Raw genomic sequence first — 18,581 nt, forward strand, 5'->3', positions numbered from 1 at the left:
CGTGAGCGCGCGCCTCGTAGTTCTGCCTTCGTCGTCGTCGTCGTAACGAGTGCACGTGAGCGCGCCTCGTAGTTCTGCCTTCGTCGTTGTCGTCGTCGTAAATGCGAATGCATTTCTTAGTCGGGGGTTGTCGTGCTCCGTCGGCGTGCGCCCGCAGGTGTTATCTCTCTGCGCTCCTCCTCGCCCCTAGCAACAGCTGTGGCGCGCCTAGCAACCGGAGCAGGTGGTAGCTCGGGCGGGAGTAGCGGAGGGCAAGGGGAGAGGAGGAGCGCGCTCGGGCGTGTGAGGGCGCTCGCATCGTGGAGCTCGGGCGGAGTAGCGGAGAGTAAGTGGAGAGGAGGAGCGCGCTCGGGCGTGTGAGGGCGCTCGCATCGCGGAGCTCGGCGGGAGAGAGAGCTCGCGCGCGGGGCGGGCGTGTTGCGCGGGTCTCTCTCTCCTCTCCGCGTACCCTCTCTCCGCTCGCTGCGCTCGGAAAATGTATATAAATGCAGTGGAGCGCACGCCTCTCTCCGTTACTGCTTGCTGCAGCGCACTCATCGGTGCACCCAATGCATTCGTATTTCCGCTCGATCCCCTTCGGGGAGGTGGGGGGAGTTTTTTTTTGTAATCCCAATTTTTGGGAGCAGAAGTTGATTACTTTTTCCTCAGATTTGGCCCAGTCTTCTTCAGAATCATCAGCTATTCCAAAAAACAGCAAGTTGGACATTCGTTGCCAATTTTCTGCGTCATTGCACCTTGATTCGATTGTGGTCATTTGATCGGAGAGATCAAGAATGGCTCTATCAGCAGTTGCAGTTTGGGACGTAATTTTCAATTCCAGTGTTACAAATTTTGCTTTGAGCGCCGAAATTTCGTTTACGTAGGCTGCCCGTCTCTCTTTGATGCACTTAAGTTCGGCCATCAATGTCTCGTTCGACTCCTCCAGCTTGCGTATTGTTTCCAAAGCCGCAGAAAAAGCCTCAGCCTCGGCTTTACTCATCGGGCCAGTAAAAGGCTGAACAATCATGAACACATGTTATGCGAGCACAACAGTAATCGCTTCAGCGCTTCAAACCACTCTGGGGGGCACGACACCGACTGTGGTATCTGTGATCTGTGATATCTGGGATATTTGTGAGCGCGGACACATCTGGCCGCTGCACAGGCGGACTTGCGGTCACCGAATGAGAGAGAACCAAGCGGTTAGTACTGCCCCTCTCATTGACGATGTCGGTGACCTGCATCGGTTTTCGCTGGCCTTGTGGCGGGCAGCGCTCGAACAGTGTTGGTAGCCAGCTCTCCGGATAGGCTTTCTGCGGAGCTGCGTTAGTCGAAAATAGGGAGTTTTAGTATAGCATTTGTGGTCGTTGCGTACGCCAAACACTAAATTTTTGTGTCACGCTATGTAAACACCGCAGGGAGTTTTAGTAGAGTGTCTGATCAGTTTTGCGCAGCAACACGCTAATGCTTACGGTGCCATCTGTCGAATATTTTGCGAAATGACTCGCTGGTTGTTCCAGGACATGGTTGTTCCAGCGGAGTTCCAGGACATTTTACAACTGTCCAAATGAACACGAACAAATGCTTTCCCGTTAGTATTGAATGCAACACGTTCATAACATGATATGAATATTCTCTTACCTGAGTACGTTCCATAAAGAAAGCGTTGAAGCCCCATGGTACTTTTTCGTACAATCGCTCAGAAGGCCCTGAGCCAAATGTCCCTGTTTGCACGTATGTTTTATTCAACTTCAAAACAATCCAGAAATGCGTTTTGAACAAACACAACGTTACAACATGCGTTGCAAGTCTGAATTGGGATTGACAGGCAGTCGGTTGCATTCTCCTGCCCGTCGTAAATTCGGCACTCGCCTCTCGCAGTTTGTTGGGACGAACAAGTCACTTAGCTCTGGCGCGCAAGCCGAGAAGGCTTTTAGGCACGCACACTGTACATACCCAATGCGAGGTTGAGTCGCACACCGCCCGAGAAAGATAATCCCGAGCATGGGAAGCACTGTCCACCCACAGAAGCACAATATCGCATTTTATCGCGAAGCGACCGTGTCCACAACACACACACAGCCTCTGTCGCTGGCCTGGCTGCAAAGCTCAGTTCGGACAGTAAGCGATGTCACGACGATATAGAGCTGCTCTAGGGCGACGTGCTATCCCCGCGACATATTTAAAGACACAGGAGCAAAGAACTTGGGCCATCGGAAGCAAATTACTGTCCACAGAAGAGCGGAACCAAGGACGATTGTCGCACTACTCCCCGCCATCTTCGAAACGCAATCAGGCCTCTCGTACGCACACTATTTTGCTGAAATAGCGTCTGCTTGTCTTCCGTCCGCTAAACAGAACTGGCTTAGCATACGGCGCATGTGCAGTGCGAACGACACAAAAAAATAGCGTTCACTTTTTGCCTATGGCTGCGTACGTTATTCTAAAACTCTCTAATGACTTGCTGATGAGGGAGGTCTGTGTCGGTGTGGAGGAGATCATCTACCGTTTACAGGCTCGGTACGGAGACTTGGCACACGGGGCTCCTTCTTCAGTCACAATTGAGGTCACCTTGCTGGTTGTCTCCTCGTCTTTCAACGAAACATTATTCAATTCGAAACTATGGACACGGGACTCGTCCGGGGCTTGCACCGGTGCTGGTAGGTGAGGCTCGTGTGCCTGCCGGGATTGCACTCTGCTGCAGTTCTACGGCGAGGTGGATAAAATCTTTCAGGCTCAAATCCGGTGGCTGCAACGTGAGGATTGCAGCTTGGACGGGGTCAGCAAGGCCATCTATGACATATTGCCTCGCTGCAGGAGAACGCCAAGGCAGGCCGCAGTCTTCGAGCAGGCGGAGCTTGTCATAGACGTTGACCTTGATGCCCTCTCCGCAGCCTTGGTACCGGCTGCTCATCTCCATGTAGCGGACGTAATAGGTGCCTGAGCAGTTACCAAATGCTGCGATCAACGCCCCGCTCCAGCTTGCCCAGGTCGAATGCGTGTGTCCGTCGTACGGATGCCATGCCCGGGCAGCGTCACGCAGGTGTTCGTCAGCGAATGACCATTTAATGTTTTTCGGGCCACGTGTGGCAAGCAGCAAGGCTGTCAATGAACTGTACCCAGCGAACAGCATCGTCCTGAAATCCACGAAACACCGGGACTTCCGCGTTGGCAGACGATGACAACGCATTGCCATAGTCCGCGTATTCCGGGGTGGGCACGATGTCAGCAAGCCGCCAGCACACTTCTGTGAGGTCCTGGACAGCCCAAGAAGGGTGGCTGGCGTTCGCAGCAGTGGTCGTCATTGCGAGACATTGGTCACTCACGGAGAAGAGTCCAAAGTCTGCAGAAATAACGGCAGAAGCAGTGGCGAGTCCAGAAGACGTCGACCGGGGGAAGGCCGTGCCCAAGGCTGGCTTGCCTGGGTGCTGGGCGTTTGGCGCTCGTGCTGGGACTGCGGCCCCACCGATGAACTCGGGCAGCAGAGCTGGAAGGCGTGCCAGGCCTTGGCCGCTGCTGAGGGCCGTCCCTGTGGCTGGATCGCCGCGAGGGAGAGCAGGTCTGGAGGCTGGGTCGCCTCGAGGCTTGAAGGCTTGTCGACTGTGCCACTTGTAATGAACTACGACCGATTCTCAGGACGCCATGTTTTCTCTCTGCCAGAACAAGCTACACGCTTCTTTCTCCTCTTCCAATAGGCCATCGCCCTCTTCGCTTTGCTGGTGGATTGGCCGCTGACCACGCTTGCAGCTTTTCGTTGGCAAAGTATTGCGCCTTTACAATATATTTATATGCATATATATGCATGCACGCACGCATGCATACAGTCGAATCTCTGAACTACGAACCCCACATTAACGAATTTCTCAAATTTACAAATAGTTTAGGAATCCCCACCAGATTGCCTATATTTTCAATGTAAAAATATTTCAGAACTACAAATTTCAAATAGGGCATATTTCAGAATAACGCACGTATTTTATTTTCCCCAGTATAATCTAGGAACATCAGTATTACGAATTCGACTTAAAGTAACAGCACTGCAACTTTCGCGTGAAACAGAAAACGTGGTTTCTCTGTGTATTCCCCAAGTGCAGTAGCTAATATCATCATCATGTCGAGTGCCAACAACTTGCGCCACCACAAAGCTGTGGTTTAATGTTAGTAGCCTTGCTAGACAGCTGCGTTTGCCTGTTTTCTCTCGTTGTTTTGGATGTCGGTAGCCGGTCGGTCATTCTTCACGCTAATCATGTGTGTGGGCAGCTATTTATTTGTTGTAGGTGATTTTGCTGCGAAGTTTGTGCGAGATCCAAAGATAAATGCAGCTAGTAGCGACGAAGCAAAGAATTAGCGAAAGCGGTCATCGTCACTCGGTCATCGTCTTTAGTGACGATGACGACGGGAAGGAAGACTGCTGTGGTTCACCGAACACAGAAGAAGATGAGATCATGTCGAGCATTGATGTTTCAGAGCACATGAACAAAGTCCGCACTTTCATTGCTCGGTGCAGTAACATACCGGATGAGGTATTGTGCAAGGTGTAATATGTAGAGGCATTCCTAATTGGTCATGCATGCTCCACACGCCAGGAGAAATTAACTTATTTCTTCAAATAAAGCAGCTTTGTAGTTGCCCTGTAGCTGCTCTTTCCCTGGAAATTGTGGAGGGGGTGGGGGGTTCCTTGTAATCAGTGCCTATGGATGGTGGCTTCATTCCTGGAATGTTCTGTGGATGGATAACACAAGAAAATGTCATCTAGTTGTCATCCACAGTAAGCAGGAGAAATGTGGCGGGAAATGTACAGGGTGTTGCGACGATAATTGGAACACTTATTTGGACGTGCGAGCCAGCGCAAGTTGGTGTTGGAGCGACGGAACCACCTGCAGAGTGAAACGCACGTTTGGGATTCATGTACATGAGCCAAATATTGCAGCAGACGATCAGAAAATGCACCTAGAAATGAGCTAGCAGATGATCAGAAAACCCGGTTTTCGGGCTCGCACGTTTAAATCGCCACCATTTTCCCATAGGCGAAAATCGTTTTTATTTATTTTCAGGATAAACAGGTAAGTACCGTCGTTGTTCCCGGTGTCAAACAAAATAGACCACAAAATGCGACCTTCGTGGCAAGTTTGAGCGTGAACAGAGCGGCGATACGCTCAGGAAAAATTTTTAAAGTGTTCCAATTACCGTCGCAACACACTGTGGGTGGCGAAAGGAGTTCATTAAGGAGCAATGCATCATGAAAAGTTTTTCTGTGGAAAGCTCAAGACAGGTGGGTACTGTCTTGAATAAATGATGCACTTTTTCGTAGGGCTTTAAATAAAATGACTTAGTGAAGTGAGTTTGTGTGAAGTTTCTGACCCTTGTTGCGGTTCAAGGCCTACAATGCAACCAAGGGTTTTAAAAGTTTAGGGAACCTGCTTTTGGCGATAATTTAATCACGTGGCTCTCAGACACAAATCTTTGGTGGCCTTGCCTGAGTCCTTCACACAGGTAATCGGTGGCTGGTTCCTCTTCTAGGCTACCTGGAGAGCCAGAAAAAGGCGGACGACGAGCGAATGCTGGCCTTCAAGGAGACTGTGGCCAACCTAAAAGAGGGCCTCTCCAGGAGTCGAAAGCATGAGGAGGATTTGCTGCAGTCTGAGGTGAGGCTCGAGTCGGAGCTCAAGGCGGCCCAGCTCAGGGAGCAGGACTTGAAGGTGAGCCTCTTCTTCTTCCCACTTGCCTCTACTGTTGAGGCCTTGTGTTGGGTGTTATGATGAGAGCATCTGATTCATAGCTGTCAATGCCTTCTGCCTTGCTTTGTTGCTCCTTGTGGGGCATACATCAGTAATGGAGGACAGTTAACAAAGCATCTATCTTTGGCATGTTTTCTTGAAATCGTTCTGAGGACAGGTTATGTGAACAAGGGATGCTGTGTTTCATATAACCCTTCCTGTGTATATGGCCTTTTGTGCCCTGAGGCTCTCTAATTGTGCCTCTTGTGGGGTACTGATGGAGCTATGGGAAATGGAGTGATGTCCTGATTAGTTAGAGGCTCCATGTCAACGCCTACCCTGTAAGCAACATTGTACTTGCTGCTGTATAGGGTGTTCAATTTTCCTGAGCCAACGGCTGCTCCGTTCGCGCCCAAACTTTACACGAAGGTCGCATTTTGCGGTCTATTTTGTTTACACAAAGAAAGCAGACGACAGACGATCCGAAACCAGATAAAAAAAGAAAATGTTGACCGGTATTGGTAACCATGAAGCGGGAATATTATATTACGTTTCGTATGAACTCTCATGCAGCTATTTGTGCCCATCATAAGCAATCGATAAAAGCGGTTTTCTGATCGTCTGTCGCCCCATTTGGCTCCTTCCCATAAACTGTCATAGTGCGTTTCGTTCTGCAAACAGCAGGTGGTGCTTCCGTTCTAAATTTGGCATGAAAGTCCAAATTGGCTGCCATTTTCCCATTGGCAAAAATTGTTTTTATTTATTTTCTGAATAAGCAGGTAAGTGCCATCTTTGTTCTTTGTGTAGACAAAATAGACCACAAAATTCAACCTTTGTGTAAAGTTTATGTGCGAACAGAGCAGTGGTTTGCTGAGGAAAAATTTTTAAAGACACTTATTTATCGATGTAGCACCCTGTAAAGCACACAATGCTGCAGTTGTAGCATTGTTGCTTCAGTACCTCAGCAGAGGGGTTGGAGAGCCCTGCTTTTTAAGTGCGGCCGGCACGCAGTGGTAAAACTTACACAGCAGCAAATTTAGCATGTCGACCTCACTGGCAGTGGGTGTGATGGTGAACAGCTGTATTTAGTGTGGGCTTTTAACTTGTTACCCAGGGATGTTAGTAGGGTACTCAGGGTGATATTCTGTAGCAAACGTAGATAAAAGAAACATTATCTCGAGGGCATCCATCTTGTTTCTATACCTATTACAGTTAAACCTCGATGTAATGAAGTTGGTAAAATTCGTAATTTACTTCGTTACATTGAAATTTCGTTACATTGAAACTTGCGGTTATAATGAAGTGTTCATCCCGTGAAGCATTTCCTGAAAAAGAAAAGGTGGCGTGCATACATGGCCGGCGCACTGTTTCTGTTTCTATCGGTGCTTAATGGTCTATGCGGGCATCAGCGTGAACCGCATGGAGCATTTTCTTCCCGCAAAAGCGCGCCCCGCAAGCCACAGGTGTGTTGACGCAGCCGCAGAGACCATCCACGCGATGCAGGTAGCTCCAGCGGCCACTTCTAACTGCTCGCTGAAACGCAACTCGAGGGGCAAACGAGAGGGGCATGTGAAAAAAAAAGCGGATAACGTGGGCGAAATTTTCACTGTAAAACGTCATACGCGCCGCTTACGAGAGCGCCCATCAAATATCCTCCGCGGCGGTAAGCCTTATCGTCTAGCTGGCCGGCATCCCCGAGCGCTTCAAAGCTCCCGCCGTAGGGTGCGCGCCTCCTCATTGGCGACACCATGGCGAAACTGGTCAGGCTCCTCCCACTGCTGCGCGCAGCGCGCGTCACTTCCCGAGCTGGCACGCAATCGCGGACGCCGGTGTGAAAAAAACGTGCGTGCAAGGCTCATAAAGATTCACAAATGCTTGCTGGGACGATGAAACCCAACAAGCATGAGCGAACTCGAACGAAGTGCAAAGCGGCATCATGCGGCGGCGGCAGCAACGCCAGAGGTGATTAGGCTTACCACCGCGGAGGATATTTGATGGGCGCTTTCGTATGCGGCGCGTGTCACGTTTTACAATGAAAATTTCGCCCACGTTATCCGCTTTTTTTCTTGCATGCCCCTCTCATTTGCCCCTCGAGTTGCGTTTCAGCGAGCGGTTAGAAGCGGCCACTGGAGCTACCCGCATCGTGCGGGTGGTCTCCGTGGCTGCGTCAGCGCTCCTGTGGCTTGCGAGGCGCGATTTGCGTTTTTGCGGGGAGAAAATGCTTCGTGCGGTTCACGCTAGCTGATGCCAATTAAGCCGTAGACGATTAAGCTCCCACAGAAACAGAAACAGTGCGCCAGCCGTTTATGCACGCCACGCAGTTTGTAGGCAAGGGGCTTACTCAAAGACTCCGTGGCTGGCTGCATCCGCGGCATTGGGCGACCCGTGTCGCCATTCGCGTTTTATTGGGACCCCATTTCGGTGCTTGCGTCTCCCAAAATCTACTTCTACAACTTAAATTTTGTGCCTAGTTCTCCATGAAACTTTGTTACATTGAAATTTCGGCAAACGGGACTTTGTTACACAGAGGGTGAAAACGCATGGTGTGCATACACTTGAATTTACAAAAAATTCCATGGTTCGTTGCATCGAGGGTTTCGTTACATTGAAGTTCGTTACATCGAGGTTTAACTGTACTACTGCTTGCAATATTTCCATTTTCCAAGTGACGCCTGTAGAAATCAAGGGCTTTGAAGGAATGTTCACTGTCGGTTAGGGATTTATACACACCCCCCTAACACCCCCCAGAAGGACTTCGACACACCCCCAAAAAGATTGCACAACCACAAGCACCCTGCCTAGGGATTTATACAACCGCCCCCAAACATCCCACCGACACACCCCCAAAATCGAAATTCTGCATAAAGCCCTGCTGTCAGTGAAGGCAGGGGATCAATTATTGACAGAGGGAATAAGTGAATCCTTTACTTCTCACAAACTTGCCTAGTGCTTCTGAGCATGGCTGCTTGTCTGCTGGCCTTTTGTAGAAACTGTGCACTTATTACAGAAGCTGTTGCACTAATGCCAATAAAAAGGACATGCTTGCTGACACTTGCAGAGTAAAAAAATCTTCAAGAATGGTTGCAAAATTGAGGAAATTTGTAGATTTGGGCAAATTTTAGAAGGAAAAAAAAAATACAGGAGGTACGGGGTAAGTGTGGTTTAAAAGGTCCCTGTTGAGATTGGGATCGCATGTAGTGATTCTTTTGCCAGCAATGCAAGGAAACAGTTCTGTTGTAGTTAGGTAGGCTTTGAAAGCTTTTGCCAGAAACCTACAGCCGTCAGTTGATAATGCCACGATGCTTTGTTTACGTGTGCATTGTTTTTAGGTGCGGAGTACCTTAGGACCACACAATGTCCGTCCGCATCCGTGCGCATAGTATTTACAATCGCAAAAAATCACACAGGCACCGGCAGGATTCGAGCCTGTATCTGGTAGACCAGACAGAGTTAGTGTCAGTCGCCTTACCCATTGGGCTACGATCGTGAGTTAGTACCCGAGAGTGGCTTACTCCCTCGCCTGTAACGGTGCGGAGTACCTTAGGACCTCCCAATGTCCATCCGTGTCCATCCGTGCGCACACCACCATCAAGCAAAAATCAAGCAAAGTTCGATTTTAGCCGTGAGTTGCAGTTTCATTTAGGGAATAGTAATCACTCACGGCTCTAATCGAATGAAGGTCGGGGCGCAAATCGGATGTCACTCGGGGCGCAACTTGGATGGAATTTTGAGTCCCCGTACTCTGCACCCTCGCCATCATCCACGGAGTGGAGATGCTGCCAATTTTTTTAGTTTGGTGTCATACTTTTTTTTTTCTCGTGGTGTGTTGACTTACTTGCATGGAAGTATGTCTCAGCATAGCTTCTACTGTATGCACAGTTTTTTTTGCCTTGTAGTGTCATTTGTCTGGACTAATTGACCTTGCTGCTGCTTCTTGTTCTTTGCAGTGTAAAATCTGTCCTCCCGCATGCTTGCCCGCCATGGGTCCAAGTACCTCTTTCTCTTGCACGTCTTTTCCCTCTCTGCCTGACTGCCAGCACAGGAGTCCCTCTTAAATAAGTTCCCCCCCTTTCTGCTATACTTTGCTGCACGAATTTTTTCAAAAAACAGTGTTGCTAGGTGGAAATCGCAACTCTTATCACATTGCGTAGCGGGACGAGCCGAGTGTTGGTATGCCACTTGTTTTTGTTAACTTTTAAAGAGCTTTTAGGTTTCTTTTAGCTGTGGCAGGGAAGTAAAAATAAATTTAGGCGCTTTCGGGTGGTGGAATTTTTCACCATTTGGCACAATGGAAGCCAGTTCTTTTCTGTTTGCTGAGATTCACCTAGAGAATGAGATTTTTCTTGGTGTGCAGCTTATTCATTGCTGCTGAGATTTATATAAAATCGACTCGTGATAATTAAAACACTGAGGGATTCCAGGATTTCGTTTTAATTATCAGAAGTTTCAATTATCAGAATTTTTGACAAATATGACTTGGGTCAACATGCTAACTTGTGTTGTAATGAAGCATTCAGGTATATTTATTAATAAAACGCTCATGCAGAATACCTAAAAAAAAAAAATCTCTGTTTGTAACTTTGAAAACAAGTCCAGAATCAATCACAGCTTTGTCTTTGCATGAGACTTCAAAGCAAAGTTTTCAATTCCAGCAAGGGCAGCAAGTTTATTGTGTAAGTTTTCTGCACTGGTCCAGAACTTGCGGATGCAGGCAATCTACTGTATTTGTGACTGCTGGTCGTATAAGGACGCAAATGTCAGCTAGAAGCAGCAAATGCAGCAGATATTTTCCGGCAAGGGCAAGCAAACAGTACGGATTAACTGGATTTACGCTATGGAGCAGTTTGAATTAAGTGGCTTTAAAAGACATTTAAAAAATTCCTAGGCAACCAAAATTTTGAAATCTGTTTGAATTAACCGAAAGTTTGAATTATCCAAGCTAGAATTAGTGCGAGTCTACTGATAGGAAAGTCCTTCAATTTCATGTTTTCTCATTTTTGAAATTCAAGAAGGGGAAAATCTGGTGTTGTCTTGAAAGTTGCTTATTGGGAAGAAATCTGATTTTTCTTAAGCATCATGTCTTTTGAAAATTTTGGGTTTTAATTGTTATTTACGAGGCTATATTCAGTGCAATCAATATTTCCCAAAATTAAGGACGAAAAGCAAAGTTTATGAGCGTGCACAGTCCCGGTTGTGTTTTGGGTAGGTTGTCAGTCACCTTCATCACATGGTAGGACTGGGAAATGGTAATGTTTAAAGTGAGAGACACCGATTTTTGTGGAGCATATGCTCTCTATCTGAAATGAAAGGGCATCGCTTAAAGAACTTCGAACCGAAATGGTTTCTCCAATAGGGACCTAGAACATTTGAAGGCAGAATTTTTAGATCTAAGAGCCATGAGTGTGCTGTCAAAATGAATGCTGGCAACCGTGACAGCAAACTGCACAGCAGCATACTTTTAACTGTGCGTGAGATGAACAGAGGCATTTGAAAAATTGTTCCCAGCTAAAACATTAATAAAATGTATTTCCCATTCCTTTATGTGGTTTCTTAATGGACCTTCCCGGGGTACGTCACGCGGCGGCCATGACGTCGCGGAAAGTGCACGCGCTGGGTGTGGCCGGGAGGGTGGTTGGCAAAACATTCCGACCGGCGCGCGGGGCGTATGCAGTGAGGCTGCATTAGACGCGCGAAAAAGTGGAGTTTTCGTTTATCTGTTGGCTTTTCTGATGCCGGTGGGCTGCTGTGCTCTCGGCTACGCAAATCTTGCGAACAAAATCAGTGGCGTCAGACTTTTCGGAGTCCCCAAAGAGGTGAATTCGGCGTGTATTGTGGATGCGCGCAATGTGCTGAAGAGGCTGGCAGCCAAAGCAGCGACATGGTCGGCTCTTACTCGTAGCAACATTTCCCATTCTCGAACTTCTTCTGTTCTCCAAAGCGCGGTCATAGCGTCTACATTGGCAGTCCACGCTGATTCGTGCCATGAAATAATGCTGTTTATCAACCATCTGCTAGCACCAGCGGAATTTTGGTCAAGTGAAATAGTGCCGGGGGTAGGGGGCAGACGGAAATTTTCTTTCTGCGAAATATTGTCATGTTTTGAGGAGGTAGAGTACTGTATTATAAACACAATGAATGCCTAACCTGCTTAGGCGACGCGAAATAAATGTTTCCACGAGGGATCCGCGACAGCCGCCTGCCGCCAGATCAACAACGACAAGTTTGGTTTTATGGGGGGATCTGGTCAAGACGAACAAAACTCATTGCATGTAAGTGCAATAAATTTTCACCTTGATCAATTATATTCTGCCTTGAGGATGTGACAAAACAGAGATGATTGCCGTGCTCACATGTAGCATCGTGCCTTCGGCGCGAGATGGGTGGCTCACGCGACCTGAAAAAACTAAAAAAATGTGTTTGCCCTAAGCGAATAGACTCAGTGAATGTATCCTTTTGTTGTGGCCTCCCGATGCTGGCGTATGCAGCGGGCGTACAAGGGCACTAACTTTTACTATCATGAAATAATGACTACCGAAAATTATTTCAGTGCACTGTCGCAAGCTATACGCACAAATCATATATGTGGTTGCTATGTTACTCCCACAATGACGATGAACCGTTTCGCGATTTCACTGGGGAGAAAGGTAACAAGACAATCGCTCAATCACGTAGAGAACGACATCATCGCGATATTTTTATTGGAATAATTTTTGGCTCTTGCACTTCATATTTTTGTTTCGTTGCTGCTTAGTTTACTTTTTAATCCTTTCATGCTTTACGTTTCCTTTTTCCCTTCGACATGAAATCATGTGTACACCACTGTCTCCGGGCAACGCAAAGAGACCAAGAACAGGGAGCGTATACGCTGCCTGAGGCACCGCGCTTAGCTTGAGCGGTCCTCGAAAGCAACGATCAATTAGCTTTCCTTGGTATGGGTCCGAACACAAAGAATCTGAAAAAAACATTCTTGGAATGCGTCGCAACAGCACCAACCTTCAGAATGACTCGTTTAGGCTGTTCTGTCGTGCACTGATTATCCGAAAGCGTCCCCCTTCAGTTGACCGTACGGTAAACGAAAGTGTTGCGGAGGTTGTAGATTCGGAAAGCTACATGGAGGTGCGACGGCCACAGCTAGGATAGCTAGACACCCACCTGCAATGTAGTCGGCCAGTGACGGCCCGAACCAACGGTAAATCGTTCCTTTCGGGCGTCGCGCGGCCAGGCCGGGCCGTCGACGCAGGCGCGTTTTGCCAACCGCCACTGCACTTCACGACCACCAGCAGGCGCCACCCGTCGCGCACGTGCGCTTCGTGACATCACGGTGTTTACATACAGGGAGAGGTCCATTACACATTGAAACTGACGGAGCTGTTTGTTAATGTACGGTAGTGTCTTGCTTAGACACCACATGGCACCACCTTTCAGGCTTCAGAAAGTCTAGTGCCAAATTAAAAGTATTTCTACCAATTTATTGAGAAATTTCTTGTGGTTAGCTCACTATGTAAAATGATTTTCATATGAGCTAGGACATGCACTCGACAAAAATTGGTTGTTGATCCCATTAAGTGTGAGCTCAGTACAGTAAACATCACATTCACCATCATAATCACTACCGTTGCTGTTGTCAAACAAGCAATTTCGTTAAAGTTTGTATTAAACTGCATTTTGGGTACACAGTAGAGTGTGAACGTCAGTATGGGCTCATTATGACGGCATGTTTTGAATTTTAGAAATGTTCGATTTTACCATTTTTAATGGAGACAAAACATAAGAGTAGCCTATTGATCACGTTAAACAGCATACCAGACAAATCTTGCTTATGGTAAATTATTAAGTGTAGTACAGTTAAACCTCGATATAACGAAGTCGTACTTGCGGGCGAAAATTTCGTTAAATCGAGAATTTCGTAAAATCGAGGTTTCGATTTTACAGTTAATTTAACCAGTTATTGAGGTTTCAAAACATTGCCCATCGCTCAGAAACAACTGCTATGTAGTTACCTCTCCACTTAAAGCGAAATTTGTACTAAAACTGGCCGCGAAAACACTAGGCAATGGAATTCGGATAGCCGACCGTAGTTCGTGTCGTCGTAAAACCGGCGCTTTTTCCGCAACGCCTCATTAAATATGATAGCAGACTAGGTTATCACTTTTTCTTTTTTTCATTTCGGTCACTACTAAACGCCGCTGTTAGTCCATTGAACCCGCGTCCGTGCCCCGTGAACTTCACCCCGGCGAGGTGCTGGTTCAAAGTTACGCCTCTTTTCGTCCGTTCAGTAGTAGGCTTAGCCGCGGCGTTGAGGGGTGCGGCGGGCCAACAGCGTAAGGGTGCTATGGGCCTCGTGCGCTTGTATGGTGGCGCCACTGATGTGCTGTGTTCAGTGCCATCTTGCGGGCAACGGAGGCATAATTTCTGAAGTCCGTGAGCAAACGACGTCCGGAGGATAGTATTCCGCGCAGTACGATTATTAGAAGAGAAAGAAGAAATGACCGCTATTCTGTTGCCATGCGATACGAACAGCTAAACGGTACTTTATTAAATAGAATATGGTTCGCAAAGGCGGCAGGAAAGCGATGCATCACACAAAAAACAGTTTTAAACAAGCGCGGTTCTGTCTCCGCGCAGCGCGCGGTCACGCCACAGAACAGGGAGGGTCACGCTGTCATTTCGCAACGGCTTCCACTGAACACCAGCAGCGCCGCCCAAATAAAAGATAAAAATAAAAATACGGAAGCCCGCGCGTTACCAAGAGAACGAGAGGAGTGCAGGAGTGTGCGTCTGTGTGTGCATCGCCTCCCAGAAGCGATAATGTAAGTGTGAGGGAGGGTGTGATCGCTGGCTCCACCAGTGGAAAATTTTTTGTGGGGCCGCCGGCCCCCGAAGAGCATGAAATAACGGCATAACGGCCAACGAGAACGACGCTAGCAACAGTTCGTCGGTCGCTTTGGTGGATTTGATTTATTGAGCCTTAGATCAGAACGGCTGGCTTAGAACTGCTGGCATAACCAAGCAGTTGGCGGACAGCTTATTGTGAGGAGAAGACCGCCTACGCGATTTCATGGTGCTTGCAGAAGCGAATTTTTCCCGTGTGTACACTCCACTGTGCCTTGTACATGTCAGGAAGTTATTTGATGTGTTGTGTGTGCGAAATCGCGGCGAAATGTTTGTGTGTATATTGCGACACCAAGGATAAGCGGCTTCAAGAGCCCGAAGATTCAGGTTTGTGGAGGCAGGTATTTAAATGCCAACTGCTTGAGTAAACTCTACCTCAAACTGCTGAAACTACGATGAGTTCGTTGGATGGGCTCATAAACATATCGCAATGCTTTTTGAAGTGCTTTCATGGGTTTATAAATGCGTACTTAATATGCGAATAATTTTGGACGTAGATGCGCGAGAAGAGGCTTTCATGAAAGCCTCTGAACGTTTATTTACCTTGTTTATCGCTCGACATAGACCCGGGCACAGATATGGTAGATCGCACAACAGGAGCTTTAATTGTGCACGAATGATTCCTCTCGCATTCGGAGTGCCCTTGATAAAATAAGACCATTTTGAATAATGGAGACTGTTTCAAAGCTGACAGAGTTGTACGTACGTGATGTTTGTGTGACTACGCTGCAAGTTATCTTTGTCAGCAAAAATATTTGCGCAACAAGCCCCACTTCAACTCGTTTTTCAAACGCAAACTACAAGTTGTACATGTTTGAGATATTTGAGAGTCCTTTCAATAAAAGTGTAGATGCGAGTATCCGAATTGTGGCTGGTGTGTGTCCATTTGTTTACGGTTGTGTCGCAGTGTAGCGTGAATATTTACGTTTCTGTTTTCATTTTGAAGCTTCATATTTTGCTGGTATGACTACGTACAATTCAAGCATGCATATCCGTGGGTTGTTCCATGTATTTTCTGATGCGTGCACAGATGCGTGCACACCAAAGGCTATTTGAGGCTCTACAAAAATATGCACTGGATACACGGCATTTTTTTTGCAGCGGTCTTACGCCAAGTAGCGTGCACATACGGAAATGCATTTATGGATCGGTTATTTTTATTTCTTTTCGGGCACTATGTGCTTCGTGAACGTCGGCGTCGCAGGCAGCTGATCCGTGTACTGTCGTCTGCTTTTATTGGAGAAGGGGCGCTTTCTAAATTATTTCAGCTTGTATTCCCGCACAACTCGTCAGCGTAATATTTCTATTATTATAACAATTGTGAATTAAAAAAAAACGTGGTAATTGTTGTATACTTATTTTACGGTTGTTGTTTAAATTAAGCCGCGTAGCGAACTGCTGTATATGTTTATTTTGTTCTTCAGAAAAAATTCCGCCGCCGCTCCCAGGTGCCGCCACATGTTTATTTGAAACTGCAGTGCACGAGGCCCATAAAGCTTTCGAAAGACTTTTTTCATGCACAAAGGCTCTGCAGTATGGGCGCGTGATGCAACCACGACACTCGAGATAAAGCCATGATTGAGAATTGAGCGGAGTACACACGGACCGCTTCACTTTGTGGAGCAGCGCTTACGTGCTCCCGCTAAAGTGGAAAGCTTACATTAAATATCTTCTGGCCAAATTTGATTAAGCAATTACTTGTATGCCCGCTGAGCCCTAAAGAAATCGATTTCTCCGCATCGCAGCTGTCTAATGAACACGTTTTGACCACGTTCGGAGAGCAATTTATTGCCACCAGCACTCGACGTTCAAGCCGTAGTGAAGAAGTCCGTAAGCAGTGCTTGGCGTTTCTTGACCAGGGTTACGTGACGCTCGTATGCTGACAGCGCTAACAAGGCTTGCTCTTAAACATTCGCGTGCGCCTGCGTGCCTCCGCAGAACGTCGATGGCATCCATCACTTCGGTGGCCGTCGGTCTACCGTCGGTTTCACTGACACTTCTACAGGCTCTTGTTCGGAACACTTTTCTTTCCCTTGGAGTGCTCATGCTGCTTATAAGACTCATCTAATGATGGACGAACAAAATATTAATTAATGTGGTTATCAGCGAGCACAACCTAGAGCAGCAGCACCGTGAGCAAAGACGCGTAGAAAAAAAAAAAAAAATCACTTGAAGTAGGCTTCGGCAGCCTAAGCATAGAGGGCGCTGGCGTAGGCAACGATGGAGACGTCAAAATGGTGACGGCACTATTAAACCGTCCATGACCGCTGGCGGCAGAGTTACTCTGGCTGGCGGTTTTTGAGCGGCAGCTTTTATCGCTTTTAATTGTTGTCAACCGCATAATTCACCGCTTTTCTTTCATTTTAGCCTTTTATCAGTAAATGTGAGTACTTAATGTTTTCAATGTAGGCTCTGAGAGGCAAAATAAAACGTGCCTCGACCGGAATTTCGTTCTTCCTTTCTCGCCGTGACTTCGTTAAATCGAAAGCGCCGCACAAAATTGCTTCGTAAAATCGAGATAAAAATACATGGATTTAGCAAAATTTTGGTAGAAAACTGGAAAAAATTCGTTATATCGCGAATTTCGTTAAATCGAGGTTCGTTATATCGAGGTTCAACTGTAATTCCTGCCATCTTTCAGCTGTTTTTAGTATCACCAGCTGATGTTGAGGTGTAAAAATGTTTAATAAGCACTAAAAAAGGCCTAATTGTGAGCCTTTATAAGGAGCATAAATTGCTTAGTTTTTATGTGGTTGGTTCATGAGGGGCCATCGTTTCATGCTCTAGCTCTTTTTTAGTCTAAGAGTTTTGATTTGCATTCTTAGTGGATCAGTGCAACCATCTAAAGCAATCTTAAAGAAAAACAGGACAAGTTAGACATATTCGATTGCTATATTCAGTCATTTTTATATGTATATGTGCCATCAAAAGTAATTTGAACACGGTATCGTAAATTGCCGTATTTCTTCTTCTGGAAACTGCCAGGCTAAATTGGTGTGCGTTTAAAGGAGTTCTCCCTAATAGAACAAGGTTCCTGTAAACTGGTAATGGCTGTCGTGATGCCAGTAAGACTAATATTTTGTGATATTCACAAGTCCTTGTTCCAGTTACTTATGACGGCACCTGTACCTAGATTCAGGAATAAAGAGCATTAGGCAAGGAGACGCGTTATCTCATTAAGTTCTGAACTGCTTTAATATGCGGCAGGGAATGTTAGGAAACTGGAATGAAGGTGTACAAGTTAATGGGGGAACATTTAGCCAACTTGATATCCACACTGGCTGAATCATTTTGTTAATTAAGGGAATCTGCAAGTGAGTGGCAAAAGAAGATTATCTTCCAGGGGTAGTGATCTGTAGTGTCTTGTATTTAAGTGAATAAAATGGGATACGCTAGTTTACTAGAATTGGTTATGGAATACTTTTCTTAGTATTTTGTCATTACTGAAGTACTTGAAGAGATGGAGATACTCAGTGCAAGGTAGTGAAATACTTGAAGAGGTGAAAAAGCACTGTTACTACACTCTACTACCCAGTGAAAACACAAACCTTGAGAAAAGGATTATGCACAGAATTAAAATGTGTATGGTTTCCTGGAAGCGCCCAGAAATCATGAGCAGTAGCTGCGTATGTCAATGAAAAAATTATAATAATAAAAACCTGTCTGCCAATGTAAGCTTTTAGTGTTTATATGTATGTGGGGAAGAAATGAAGTGTTCTATGGAAGTCCTTGGAAGGATGCATACAGAAAAGTGGTTCCGGGGGTCATACTTAAGGACAGGGGACACATGTCATGGATTATGAAAGAGGCTAGGGTAAAGGCAAACAAAGGACGGACAGAAAATAGATAACACAAGCAGATCGTGGCAAAGAAACCAGGCTAAATATGATGGTAAGAAGATTCAGGAGCAAAGGGCTTCGGATGATGCAGTATTGTAGTGGTGGTAAGTCATTGGGAGAGGCCGGGGCCTCTGTTCTTCAAAGGCCATCTAAC

At 46.7% G+C, this 18,581-nt stretch overlaps 1 protein-coding gene across 1 annotated transcript in view; it reads left to right on the plus strand.

Annotated features, from left to right (window-relative positions):
- Positions 1–18,581, plus strand: part of LOC144144930 (uncharacterized) — a 114,058-nt gene that overhangs the window by 56,221 nt on the left and 39,256 nt on the right. Inside the window, exon 11 of the mRNA XM_077676438.1 lies at positions 5,500–5,678. Within this exon, the coding sequence (XP_077532564.1) occupies positions 5,500–5,678 (179 nt within the window). The remainder of the gene's footprint in view (positions 1–5,499; positions 5,679–18,581) is intronic.

The sequence above is a fragment of the Haemaphysalis longicornis genome, unplaced genomic scaffold (assembly GCF_048455015.1).
Source record: "Haemaphysalis longicornis isolate Haplotype H1 unplaced genomic scaffold, Haemaphysalis longicornis Haplotype H1 scaffold_1, whole genome shotgun sequence".
NCBI classification, from domain to species: Eukaryota; Metazoa; Arthropoda; class Arachnida; order Ixodida; family Ixodidae; genus Haemaphysalis; species Haemaphysalis longicornis.